The sequence below is a fragment of the Haliotis asinina genome, chromosome 4, assembly GCF_037392515.1.
Source record: "Haliotis asinina isolate JCU_RB_2024 chromosome 4, JCU_Hal_asi_v2, whole genome shotgun sequence".
Taxonomy (NCBI): Eukaryota; Metazoa; Mollusca; class Gastropoda; order Lepetellida; family Haliotidae; genus Haliotis; species Haliotis asinina.
In genome coordinates this window covers 10,275,437-10,289,411 of record NC_090283.1, presented here as the reverse complement: position 1 = coordinate 10,289,411, position 13,975 = coordinate 10,275,437, and the positions used below count along the sequence as shown (strand labels likewise).

The window sequence follows — 13,975 nt, the reverse complement described above, 5'->3', positions numbered from 1 at the left end:
TAGACCTGCACCTGGTGCAAGTTAGACTAATGACTAGGCTGCACTTGGTAATACTGGGATGCACCGGTGCAAGTAGAAAAGCACTAAATCGAGCTCTGAGGTTCCCATCAGGAAGAGCAAAACATAAGCAACACATTTTAATATTGTAAGACAGATTTCTCAAACTACCTAAACATGTACCACTACTTTTGGTTGCAAGTCATCTAGGACAGTGTAAATTTCTGAGCAGAGTTGCATCACCTTTAGGACACTTTCATCGTAGGGCTGGTGCATGGTTCATCAAAGCCATAATACAAAAAGGTGATAAACTGAACTCACTGGTTCTTGTTTTTTTTAACCAAAACAACGAATAAAGCCAATTAATAACACCCATGATCTGTGAACGGCAATCATACCCAACTGCCTCAGACACTGCTCTCCCACATTGATACACATTATTTTAAGTCAGTACGCCATTTGTTATTGCTGCTGAAAACAAACTACAGAGGTTCAGACGATTCCCATTTTCAATTATTATATAACTTGACACGGTACTGTGAGGTTTGGCTGCTATCCATGCTATCTATATAAACAACCACCTGTTCACTTACGCGCAAGCTGCCGATGCATGGAGTGACTTCAGCTTCAGATTCAGTTCGGAGACGACCAGTTCTGCTTCCTGTAGTTCACAACCTTCAACACACTCTTGTTCGTACTCAGCAACATTGCAGGTATTCTCACCAAAGAAAGCTTTCATTATGTTGATGTAGCCATTGAAGGACAGCTGGTTTCCTCGCTCCACACAGCTCTGGGCATTTTTTTGGAGGCAGTGTTGGGCCTTGGTGAACTCTCTGTAAAGGGTATCAGGTAATTTTACTGAATTAGAGTTACATCTTCTCTAGATACAGTGTTGGGCCTTTTCTTGGCAAACTTGCCACATACAGGGATACAGTGTGTAGAGACACAATATGTATCACTATATGTAACACTACACAGAATATTGATACACAGTGTTACACTACAAAGTGTTTAGATACACAGCGTTACATTACGATAGTGTGTAGATATACAGTGTTATACTATATAGTGTGTAGATACAGTGCTACACTACAGAGTGAGTAGATTCACAGTTTTTCACTACATAATGTGTAGATATGCAATGTTACACTATATGATTTAAATACACAAACACTGTTACACCATACAGTGTTTTGATGCACAAACATTGTTACACTATATAGTATTTTGATACACAAACACTGTTACACTATAGAGAGTAGATACACAAACAGTGTGAAGATACACTTACACGCATTGTTTTCCTCGTCTGAGTATTGGCCAGGTGACAACATTTCGCACAAATGACCTCAGACACCTCTCAGCTTTTCTTGGGGAACACTGACCAGCATACTCGTTGCTCTTCACCTGTCAGCAGATGGGTCAAGTTGACACACCTACACTTGTGACACATGAAAACTGTAGCATACATGAATCTTTCCACATAAATAGAATTCCATACACAATATAAGTGTTAGATTCGACCGTGAGAGCTGATCAGGCCACTTCCCAAAACCATGAGGTGGAATCCGTTGTTTTATATCTCCACACCACTGCTAAATAATATTACATTTATACAAACACTGAAATATTTTTACATAATACAAATGAGCAGCATCTTTTGGTACATTTTTCACACATTGTAAATTGCTAAAAATCTGTATATCTCCCTACAGGATAGGGAAAATATCACATAAATGAAGAAAACAATTGCTTTTAGAATGATTTGAATCTTATCTTTTACTTCAGAAGAAGTTTTAGCAAATTTGATGACTCACATTTCAGACCATTGGATTGGTCAGCTATTGGTCAACCATTGAATTCACAACCTTGAATCTAGAAATCACTCATTGCCCAGCCCTTACCAAACCAACCCCCACTGAGTCCCGAAATCATGAACTGAAATTAGCTCAATTTAGAGCAAAAGTTATGGTCTTATTTCAACAAAATAACCACCTTGCATCGTGGTATGAATGCACTTTCATCCACTCCCCCACAGATGTCCAGGGCGACACTCCGCTCCATAGCATAGCGAGCTTTGAATGCGTCTCCCATAACGTCAACACAGCGGAAAGTGTTGTCCTCGACGCACTTGTCTGTGTACCGCAGGGCTCTGTATTCGGAAGGATAAACCATCAATTATTGGTTCAGTCATAGTTTTATCATTTTCATATAGTTATGAAACAATGAACTGCTGTGGTCACATAGGTTTAAGTAAAGTAAACGGTGTTACCATTCTATTACTTGCCCGTTGAAGATACTGCAGTGTAATATATTTACAGCATTGTTACATCGGTGTAATAATGCTTGACCTATCCTCTATAGATCACTACTTGGAAGTGCAATGTTGGTGTTTCCCCATGGCATTTAGTAGGGTCCACTGCCCTCTCTACTCAGTGCCCTGCCCTTGTCTTCATACAATAATTGATATTATAAACCTAATTCTGATCACTGCCTTTAATGGTCATTATCCTTTCTACTTGCACCAATACCCGGTAAGAGGTTTTACTCCCAATGTAAAACCTGGGAATAGGTTTAACTAGATTTAAGTAAAACCTATTCCCAGGTTTTACTAGGAGTAAACCCTCGTCCCGAAAGTACCGGTTTGGAGCGATCAGCCACCGAAATCTGCATTCACAGGAAAGGAAAAACAAAAACTCTGACAACAGTGTTTTAATTGAAATTGAACGTCATTGTAACACTTCCGTGAGCGACAGTTTGTGTTGTACCGGAATCTCCCTCTGAAGTAGGAACCGACACTGTCGCAGACGTCTGAGTTTTCTTTGGAGCTGAACATGAGAGAACATCTGACGCCATTGCTTGTTGTTGATCACTGGTTCTCTTGTAAACCCTCACTGCCTCGCTTTTGTGACCTACAATAAAAGAATTCATCTTGATAACTCATTTCAAATTGTACATAACCGTTTGAAAAGCAATTTATATGATATTGTAATCGCTTTGCTTGGGGCCATCATTGGGATTCGAACCCGGATCTTGGCATGTTAACCATAACACATGTTGACATCACAAGTTCTAGCATTTAAAATCGCCAAATTGCAATTTGGCCCAGTCACTTCAAGTTTCATTCGTGTTTTGCAGATATTCATTGAGTTACATACCAGTTTGTTCACAAATCTGTTGCTCGCTTATGTTTGCCTCGTAGAGACGGGTAGCAGCAGTGCATCTGAGCGAGTGGTTCGTTTTCCTTCCTTCAATTCCGGCTTCAGCACATATTCTCTTCACCGTTGTCTGGATTGTGTTGTGGCCCATGGGCGACTCTAGGTACCATTTTCCATCCTTAGGTTTCTTCATCGGGGTGAAGTAAAACGCATTTGCTCGAGTTGAAGATGGTAGGCTGGAAAGTTAAATTGTGTTGACATAGAATCAATTAAGTATGAAATGTTTGCATTTGTCATTTATATGCCCCTAAAGTTTTTAAGGCTAAACCAATGCGTGCAATCATCATCAGGGAGTAAAATTATAAGACAATTTACATGCAGTATGGGTCAAGTCACCCGCATGATGTGATTAAATGAGTGGTATATCTAAAGAATGTATAACATGTATCAGAAATGTATCAGAAAACATCTAATACATACCAAAGTGACTTGTACTTCATGAAAAGGCGCACATAACATCGTTCCGGGTTCTTGGTATTTTCATACGCTCGCACCTTTTTCTTCTGCAGTTTCCTGTCTTTCACTCCCCCGGCATTTGTCTTAGAGACGTCTTCCACATACTGCAGGTACCTGCGGCCGTTCTGGTCTGTATGTGGGCCTGTAATCTGAGGTTGTTGGTGTAGTCTTAAACTCCGATGTTCCTTTCCACCTCTCAAGGCGAAGTTAAGTCCTGGAAAATAAAATTCCGTACACAATTATATAATGTTTATCTATTTTGGTCTTAACACGGGATTCAAAATATCCATCCAAACTTTGTTTGGTTTGGTTTGCCTCAAAGTGAAGTCGGGCATTTTGTTCCAGTTAATCACATTTATTTTCGATGTGAAGGTTTGATTGTAAATGCCAAAATTGCTAATATCCGACTTTTCGACAGGGAAATCAAATGCAAAATGCAACTCACCAGTTAAGTAGAGGACTGTGTCCAGGAGTTTTTGCGGCGTGCCTTCTCCAAGAGCCCCCTTCTCCCACAGAGTGTTCTCCTCGTCTCGAGTTATCACCTCTGTAGGTTTTCTCACGTCTGCTCCAAGACCAGCTGTGGACCTCTCACGCATGCATGCGTCCAGTGCCTGTCTGCTGTCCTGGAACTCTTCGCCTTCCATCAGATTGTAAGGAGATTTGTTAGCTTTCAAGTGTGACGCTATTGCCGTGAATAGCCCATACACAGTAACAGCTGGGTAGCAAGTCCCGTCCACTTTCCTCGCCTCGAATAGGAAATACTTTAGGGCTGTATTTATATCTTTAGCAGTCATATCCAGCAAGTCTTCAGTCAAGACGGACGACGACAGCGCGATGTTTGCATCCATTGACCTCGTCCGACGCTCTTCTTGCCATCGCCTGAATACTCCTTTCGCCCAATCATTTTTGTACCTTGTCGTTCTTGGAACACATCGAGATAATTTCCTTTCAATATCTTCCTCAGTCAAAGGTGCCGCGAAACGGAACAGAAAATCATCATCATCATCATCATCAGCAGCAGCAGCAGCAGCATTGTCATCATCTTTCTTAAACTGCGACTGTGTTAAAAACATTTCGTCTTCGCTCTGGTTTGCCATGGTTAGCAATGAGCGGATTCAAGTAACCACGTGGTATATAACTGACTCACTCACAAAAAACACGTGCACTGCGTGAAAATCCCGTGCGTTTTCTAACTTGTGCATTAGAGTTGCGACATTGCTGTCATTCCGAATGTTCGCGGTATAGTGAGGTCCTAATTCCTTATAACGCAATATTTAAAATGACGGTTTATAAGCAAGAGAAAAAACTTCTCCGAAGTTTTGGTAGAGAATGTAAACCTTCGGGGGTCGGGAAATCCCTCGGGGCTACGCCCCTCGGGATTTCCCTACCCCTCAGGTTTACATTCTCTACCAAAACTTCGGAGGCGTTTTTTCTCCTATACTTAATACTTGGTGTTTTTTGTTTTTATTTCATCGGTGCTCTTTGGGAATGACTAACTTAACTTATATACTGATAGTGACATCACTCTATTGTTCTTTGGGGACACTTTTTCTTGTAACATCCACCAAAACTGATACAATCTTGCTTCCTTTGGCAGTTATCTAAATAATGTCCCTCTGCCCAGGGCATTATCTTAACAATGTCCCCCTGACCTAGAACTTTCAATTATTACTTGCTTTAACACGACTTTGTCTTGCCATCACTGAATATGATCGTAAAATAGGACATTATAGACAATTTCCAACAAGAAGTGCTGACACCCATTTTCTAAACTACATCCCTTCGGTTACTTGCCTGGCGGTTTTATCCACTAGGCTACAAAGGATTGCTGTGAAGAATGTTACTGTTTCTCAGTATGAACCACATGTTCCTCGCAAAGCGGGTAGTGCGGGCAGCGCATGTGCAGGGCACAGTTAGTGTGTGCAAAGTGCATACACTGCACGTGAAAGGCAAGGCGCCAGCTGCCAGTCTCATCCCAACTGATTTCATCAGTGAATACCAAATATTGAAAAAATATCTAAAGTCTATAACATCTAATATCTAAATATCTTCGGTTGGTTTATAAGCTTGATATGACATGGCCCAGGGGCATTAAAAAGTGAGACCTCCTTCCTTCGGGGAATACTTTTCAATAATGTCCAAGGGTGGTTACGTTTCATTAATGCCCAAGTGTTGTTACTTTTCAATAATATCCAAGGGTGGTTACTTTTCATTAATGCCCAAGTGTTGTTACTTTTCAATAATGTCCAAGTGTTGTTACGTTTCATTAATGCCCAAGTGTTGTTACTTTTCAATAATGTCCAAGGGTGGTTACGTTTCATTAATGCCCAAGTGTTGTTACTTTTCAATAATATCCAAGGGTGGTTACTTTTCATTAATGCCCAAGTGTTGTTACTTTTCAATAATGTCCAAGTGTTGTTACGTTTCATTAATGCCCAAGTGTTGTTACTTTTCAATAATGTCCAAGTGTTGTTACTTTTCAATAATGTCCAAGGGTGTTTACTTTTCATTAATGCCCAAGTGTTGTTACTTTTCAATAATGTCCAAGGGTGGTTACTTTTCATTAATGCCCAAGTGTTGTTACTTTTCAATAATGCCCAAGGGTGGTTACTTTTCATTAATGTCCAAGGGTGGTTACGTTTCATTAATGCCCAAGTGTTGTTACTTTTCAATAATGCCCAAGGGTGATGTTATATCCTACACATAATACTTGGAAATCTGTGACTGCATGCACTTTTGGATTAAGGGTGCCCCTTTTGAAATTATTCTGCCTTGCCCTTCTCGATTCTGGGGGAAATAAATTTGGAATTAAACCCTTTACTGATGCTGGTCTCAGTCACTGACCACTTTCATGAAACTCACGTGCATCAATATTGTATTGACAATAAGATGTACACAGATTTTTGAAAGGGCTTTGTGTTATAAGATAGACATTATTTCATGAGAGTATATGTTACAAGACGGACACAGATTTTCCTGAGAGTATTGTGCTATAAGATGCAGACAGGTTTTCATGAGGGTATTGTTTTGTAAAATCCACACAGTTTTTCATGAAAATATTGTTTTGTAAGACTGATAGAATTTCATGAGGGTATTGTGTCATAAGACGGACAGAGATCTTCATTTTTTCATGATGAAATACACAGTCTTCAGGAGGTGTTCTGTTGTAAGATGGACATCATAACATAGACAGTAATTTTTTCTGTGGTATTGTGAGATAGTTTGTTCAAACATACATGCAGACATCCTCCTGGGTGGTGTTCAGTCCATAATGGGCAACAGTGATGCTCAGCCTTGAGATGCAGTAACGTGCGCGTACAAGGTTGCAGACCCTGGGCATCTTGCAAACCCCAGAGACAGTGGACGTGAGGAGACGACTCGCAAACACCATCTGTTGTCGGAAACCTGCTGAGCAGGACGCCATGACAGTTGCTTGATTAACCGTTTCCATCTGGGAGGAAGCTCTGGAACAAATCAGAGAGTGACTTTAGTTTAGTACTGTTTCCAGAGAGTGAGTTTTGCTTGTATTCAATATGTGAATGAATATATTTTCAGGTTATCAGTGTGACCAGTGAAGGCTGGACACGACAAACTGGTCACTCCATACAAAAGCATGCTCTTTGGTAAATGAAGAAATCAAACTTGATCATCAGATCACCTTTGGCTCTAGACCAATCATGGCATGCTGGGAATACTCAGTGGGTTATATCCCCTTGTATGCAAGTTTTTACCTGCAGAGGGCAGTAGTATCCTCCATGGACAGGAAGCCACTGAAGATGCTCTGTATCAGCACTGAGCTGTAGTGGTAGGCGAACTTCTTGCACTCGTATGTTGCTATGGAAACACATCAACAACAGACTACAGTCAACTTCACTTATAACTAGAATTAACAAACTCATGATGATGTATTACTGAAACTTTATGAAACCACAGATCACACTGAGACAACAAACGTCCAGATTCGTCTTTCCAAAGCAAAACGTATGTTTCATTACTTTCATCACAACTTACATCTGTCTAAAACTGTACGTCACCAAAATTGTTGTTCTTATTACAGATTTATATTGAAAATGCAGCAGAGAGGATTCTGGGAATTCCTGGCACTGTCAGGCTGGTATGGCTCATCATCAGCTCCAGGGCCCCAGTACACACAGCCCAGACAAACAGTTTCATTGACTAGTACATGGCTCTCCCTACTTTATGAAGAGTATTAAGGAGTTTGGAAGGAGTTAACTCACTTTCCTCATAGGCTAGGACCTGATCTAGGACATCTGAAAAGGAAGAAAAATGAAACATTTTTACATAATTGTTTTAGATATTGTGCTGTGAAGGAATGCTGGACACTGTTCATATAGTACAAAAGATGTCTGAAACATTCAGCGAGGGCCTGATATCACGGCTGCAAACATGTTCATGCACTGCACAACTCAGGACAATGAACATCTGTGAACAATGAGCAACACCGAACAATGAGCAACTTAGAACAATGAACAACTCAGAACAATGAACAACTTACAAAAATGAACAAACCAGAGCAATGAACAAGTCAGATCAATGAACAAGCCAGAGCAATGAACAAGTCAGATCAATGAACAAGTTAGAGCAATGAACAAGTCAGATCACTGAAGAAGTTAGAGCAATGAACAAGTCAGATCACTGAAGAAGTTAGAGCAATGAACAAGTGAGATCACTGAACAACTCTGAGCAAATAACTTCAACTCAGAAGAATGAACAACTCAAAACATCCTCAAAATGTCAAGCAAAATGTGTTCTCATTACAGCTGACTATTTCAGTTTCTCCATGCAAAAGTCACCTAACACATTTACTCACCGAAGTCATTGCAAGCACTGCTTGTGAACTGTGTCAACATGGTTCTTCCTCGCTGAATCAGGACTTTCTCAAACCCGAGTTCGTCAGCTCCAGCAGACACAAACGCCTGCTCAAACTCAGCCAGAGTTGCCTTGGCAGCAAAACAGAGATCCAGGTGACTGTACTTGGGCTTGGAGAGTGCCAGAGTGACCCTGGCATTGAAGTTGATGAGGAGGGTGTAGAAAGGCATCACTGTGGTGTCGTTGGGAAGGGTGAGTGACAAACTTGTGTCAAAGATGTTTGTGACAGAGAAGCTGAAGATGGTCATTTGAAGCGAGTTGCAGCCAGTGACATTACCCCACACGCAGGAAGCACTGTCCCGTGCAATACTTGAAACAGAGAGTTCGCATTGCTTGAAAAACATGTCTCAAGTAAGCGAGTTAGTGAATGTCATAGTGAGCCTCAAATGTACAAGCTGCAAAAAAAATGAAAACATGTTGATTACATATCAGTGGATCCTACCTGAACTAAGGGAAGCAATTCTGACTAAGAGTTCTGGTGGCTTGGCTTTAAACAGTAGTAATTATTGTGCAGGAAACCATTATGTTCGTGATGTGTGACGTGCGTAGGACAATAAGGCCAGTTGGTTGGTTTGTTGTGTAAAGATCACATGCAACGTACAACACAACTTTGCAGATTCTGATACCTTTCTTTATGCACTTACCAAAACAAATCATCAAAAATGCCAATTCAACCTATAAAGTTGAAAAAAAAACATGATGAAAGAAAAGCCTATGAGTTTAAACAATTCACTTAAGTTCCTCCACTGCTGGGGTGAAAAAGTGATTGCACTCAGCTAAATTCCAGCTATATGACAGTGGTCTGTAAATAATTGAGTCTGCACCTGAGAATCCAGTGATCAATAGCATGAGCATTGATCTATGCAATTGGGATATGATGACATGTGTCAATAAAGTCAGTCAGCCTGACTATCTGATCCTGTTAGCCGCCTCTTATGACAAGCAAGGGTTACTGGAGAGCACAGTGATGGACCAGTAGATACCATGAACAGTGATACATGATGGGTACACATGATACCTGATGGGTCCACATGATTGGTACTCATGATACATGATGGGTACATATAACATATATAAGCTGCTTCCTACAATCAGCGAAAGATTCCTACGACCTGATACTTATCCAGATATATAAGAATGTATAAGATATGGGTATATGATATAAGATATACACTGAAAAGTGTATAACATATATGATATAACAACATGCAAAAACATACTTCGTCATATCGGAACCGGTGAAGCTCTCTCTGGCATCACGGAGACATGCAATGGCACCCATGACGGAGCAAGTAGGAGCCCTTAGTGGACAGGTTGGTCTGATGCTGTCCACTGATTGGTCATCTGCACAAGGCAAATCAATGCCGTTGATGCTACTAGCTGCGCTCTGGATTGTGGACCATGCCGTTGCCAACTCCGCTTCTGAGCAGTTCGCTGACAACTTCCTCACAGATTTGTACACGTGGTCCAGCACCCTAGGTAACATACAAGTAACAGTCTGTACACATGATAAAACACTCTTAGTAACATACAAGTAACATTCTATACACCTGCTCCACCACCCAGGGTAACATACAAGTAACAGTCTGTGCACCTGCTCCACCTCCCTGGGTAACATACAAGTAACAGTCTGTATACCTGCTTCACCACCCAGGGTAACATACAAGTAACAGACTGTACACCTGCTCCACCATCCTGGGTAACATACAAGTAACAGTCTGTACATATGGTAAAGCAATAAGGGTAATATACATGTAACATTCTGCACACCTGCTTCACCACCCTGGGTAACATACAAGTAAAATTATGTAAACCTGGTCCCAAAGATTGGGTAACGCACAAGTAACATTCTGTACACCTGTATTTATAGTCAGGACCAGACAATGCACTGACTATTGCCATGGATTTACACTGACCAAAAAGGATTGCCCAGGTGACCTTCAAAATATATTTACGAGTCCTTAAACTGAGTGAGTGAGTTAAGTTTTACACCGCTTTTAGCAATATTCCAGCAATATCACGGCGGGGGACACCAGAAAATGGGCTTCACACATTGTATCTTACAGAAACTATGAAGGTGATACATTATATATTTGTAGAGTGACCTGTATGAACGCTTTTGTTTCAGCAGGATAACTTGGAATATGGTAATGATTCTATATTTGCACAACGAAGTATCTCTAGGACTCCAATGATATTGTAAGTTTTGAATCCCAACAGTGTTTGCCCACACACAGAAAACTGTGCACAAATGATCTGTAATATGTAGTGAATTTAGAAGCTTGCATCATTGTTGACTCAATGCAGCTGGGCCCTTAGTCAGACAATCTATACTTGTAATTTGCTGTTGCTTCAGACTACTTGCCAGGTAACTGCTCAGTGATGATCAAATACCTGCTTTGCCATATCTAGGTTCTTATTCTCTTTAAAAAATCACAGTTGATGCCTTGATGAAAGTTCCAAACTGAAGCTGATTCCCAAAAATATGTCCATGACTCCCTCTCATCACACAAAAGTGTTATGATGACTCCTAAATTGTTTGGCCTCGGGCAAACACTGTCCTACCAATGTTTCCATGGAAACCCCTTCAGTGCAGAATGACACTGTACTCACCTACAGGCCTGTATCTCATAGAACTGTTTGGGCTGTATTGTCAGGGACGGTAACAGGGCAAGGCATGTTGCCATGGTAACCCCTTCAGTGCAGAATGACACTGTACTCACCTACAGGTCTGTATCTCATAGAACTGTTTGGGCTGTATTGTCAGGGATGGCAACGGGGCAAGGCATGTTGCCATGGCAGTAGTGTCTGTCAGACCACAGGTGGATATCGTGGTTGATGGGACAGTCTTGGTTACCGTGGATGGTGAGGTCTTCTGGCAGATCAGTGACCTCACTTCCGCGGGGCATGCACTGCCATACTTGTTGATGACAATTGTGAGGGAGTGTCTAATGTTAAGTGTTGTGTTTTCCTGACATCCGAAGATGTGGTTCTTCACGCAGGCAAGCATTGTATCCACCATTCTGCAAAGCAGAGAATTTCACTGAGATGAAAACAGCAAGCATTAGTCAAGACATATGCCAGTTTTATTGAGCTGGCCCACTGAGATTCAGTGCCACAACTGAGCATGGATACCAAATACTGACACTGAATACTGACTCCTAGTTGAACAGACCCTGTTGTGTCTCTATGTCAATGCCAAGATGCCAACCCAGAATCTAATGAAAGTGAAGTCAGTGCCTGGCTTAAATTCAGGTTCGAGTCGGGGTGCGAGCAGCCATTTTGGTTCACCACTTACATAGGTGTGAACACAAGAATTCAGAAAACCTTCGTGAAATAACATGCAGTATATACACAACTGAGACCCCAAAGATTACATGCTAAGATTCCGAATCCTTTTACCAGTGTCAAACGGTAGATAAATCACCTGTAACTTATGAAATTGAACATTGTAAAAAAAAAAGAAGAGATTTTTAAAGACAGATTTGACAACAGTGTTTGTATTTGAGAAAAAAGTAACTGCCAAAATCAGAGTGGTTGTAATATCTGTTAACGCTGAGTAGCAGGAAGGGCAACAACAAGTATCATGTATCCAGGCATGAGTCTGCTGGAGGCTAGCAACTAGTTTCGAGAAATCCATGTGCAGAATTTCTGCAGGGTTTGGCAATGTATGTGAAGATTAAATACATATGCTGAGTAACATTCATCAGTACTTATTGTACCATGAACATCTAACTGTAATCTATGGCATTCATTGACAAGAGCAGACTATGAGCATCATAGGGCTAGATGTCACTTACATCAATGATAAAAATAATGATAACAACAATAAGTGCTAGAATCACCGAAACCCTCTTTACTGTATTTTCATTTTAATCTGTAAAATTCATTTATGTAATGCCTAGTATCCATCTGACATGTTGCTCACTGGACACTGTAAATAAAATGGGTTTATTATTACCCCGGATAACCCATACTGCCTTTTAGGCAATAGTATGGATCCACAATGCCTCCAACCGTGACCTCATTGAGCGTCAGTACCAGGTTCGAAGGTAACACCAAGCACCACATTCAATGAGGCGGTCTTGAAATACACAGACGACCCGGCAATCCAATGTATGCATAAATATACTCACATGCATAAGAAATGCAATTTTTTTATGGAAGAAGGAAACAAACTTGGAACCTTAAACTGATATGAATTTTTGGCATGTAGTGAAGCCTGAAGTTGTTATCAGTATGGTTTGTTGCCTCTTGGAAGGCCTGAATATAAACATATCAATAAAAGGAATCACCCAAATGCATCATACCAATGAACATGCGGGTGTCATGTACATGCATTACCACCGTTAGGGGTAGACTGCACAGTAGTTGTGTCTATCACTCCTTGTTCAACAATGCCATGCCTCACTCATACTGAAAGGAACCAGGCTATCGGGTGTTCAGAAGCTGCAGTACCTGTACAAGATGTTGCCCGGCATTTCGATGTAAACATAACCATGATTTACTGTGTCTAGCATCGATACAACACAACACAGACAACAGATGACCTTCCTTGTAGTGGTCATCCCTGGTTCATCATCCCTCAACATGATTGCCAATCAATACCAGCAAGATCCATTCTTGTCGACCCCTTTCCCTTTCGAAAAGTTAATGATGTCATCAGTTTGATAGCCAATGAAATGTCTTCACTTAATTATTGTCTATCCGACTCTTTTGTATTTCTTGTACAGTCAAGTCTTTTTAATCCGACAGTTGTCATCCTTGGTTCACCATCCCTCGACATGATTGTCACATTGCCCATCAATACCAGAGAGATCCATTACCTTTCGAAAACTTAATGATGTAATCAGTCTTGGAAGCCAGTGAAATGCCATCTCTTAATTATTGTCTATCTGACCTTTTTGTATTTCTTGTATTTAATGTTGAAAATTACATACATATATTCTTTATACCTGGCTTGCATTACTTTTGCATGTGAGGATATATATATACCATTGAAAAAAAGTTGGGGATATTGAATTTACAAGATTGAAAAAGATTATAACACAAATGATGACACCAAGGAGGAAACAGATGATGAAGAGAGATTACAGGAAAATGTGACAATTTATTCCACTACTTTGGAAATGCTTGATCTGTATTGATATATATTACTAAAACAAACCTCCAAGGTACAAAAGCCCATGGCCCCCGATGGACCTGTGAACAATGTATTTATCTTACCGAACACCTGAATTTCTAATTTTGAACTGTTTGAAGTACTTCTGCTGAATGTGAGGCAAATCGCCATTTCGCAGATGACACAAGGTAAATAGATTTAGAGTTATCTCCCTTCCAATGAATTACAATCGCAAAATATCGGAAATTTCTGTACTTGATTCAATGTTATTTGAGACAAAGAAGTACTACCA

General features: G+C 40.6%; 2 protein-coding genes across 2 annotated transcripts in view; both read right to left on the bottom strand.

Moving 5' to 3' along the window:
- The window catches only part of LOC137280757 (uncharacterized), a 100,734-nt gene that overhangs the window by 52,704 nt on the left and 34,055 nt on the right, over positions 1 to 13,975 (bottom strand). The window contains exons 21-29 of the mRNA XM_067811973.1: positions 11,285 to 11,584; positions 9,782 to 10,036; positions 8,503 to 8,870; positions 7,910 to 7,942; positions 7,403 to 7,505; positions 6,908 to 7,135; positions 1,993 to 2,149; positions 1,289 to 1,404; positions 591 to 830 (exon numbers count right to left, since the gene is read on the bottom strand). Coding sequence (XP_067668074.1) covers positions 591 to 830; positions 1,289 to 1,404; positions 1,993 to 2,149; positions 6,908 to 7,135; positions 7,403 to 7,505; positions 7,910 to 7,942; positions 8,503 to 8,870; positions 9,782 to 10,036; positions 11,285 to 11,584 — 1,800 coding nt within the window. The remainder of the gene's footprint in view (positions 1 to 590; positions 831 to 1,288; positions 1,405 to 1,992; positions 2,150 to 6,907; positions 7,136 to 7,402; positions 7,506 to 7,909; positions 7,943 to 8,502; positions 8,871 to 9,781; positions 10,037 to 11,284; positions 11,585 to 13,975) is intronic.
- On the bottom strand, positions 2,695 to 4,387 carry LOC137281788 (zinc finger MYM-type protein 4-like). Its single transcript, XM_067813402.1, has 4 exons — positions 4,117 to 4,387; positions 3,636 to 3,885; positions 3,156 to 3,391; positions 2,695 to 2,909 (listed from the first exon to the last, which is right to left on the bottom strand). The coding sequence occupies exons 1-4, from the start codon at positions 4,313 to 4,315 to the stop codon at positions 2,710 to 2,712; spliced, it is 885 nt and encodes a 294-aa protein (XP_067669503.1). The 5' UTR covers positions 4,316 to 4,387; the 3' UTR covers positions 2,695 to 2,709.

Excerpts from the sequence above, each read along its gene's own strand:
- LOC137281788 (XM_067813402.1), bottom strand. The coding sequence starts at position 4,315 with ATGGAAGGCGAAGAGTTCCAGGACAGCAGACAGGCACTGGACGCATGC. Across the intron at positions 3,886-4,116 it reads CACAGTCCTCTACTTAACTG|GACTTAACTTCGCCTTGAGA; the intron begins GTGAGTTGCATT and ends TTTATTTTCCAG. Across the intron at positions 3,392-3,635 it reads ATGAAGTACAAGTCACTTTG|CCTACCATCTTCAACTCGAG; the intron begins GTATGTATTAGA and ends TTAACTTTCCAG.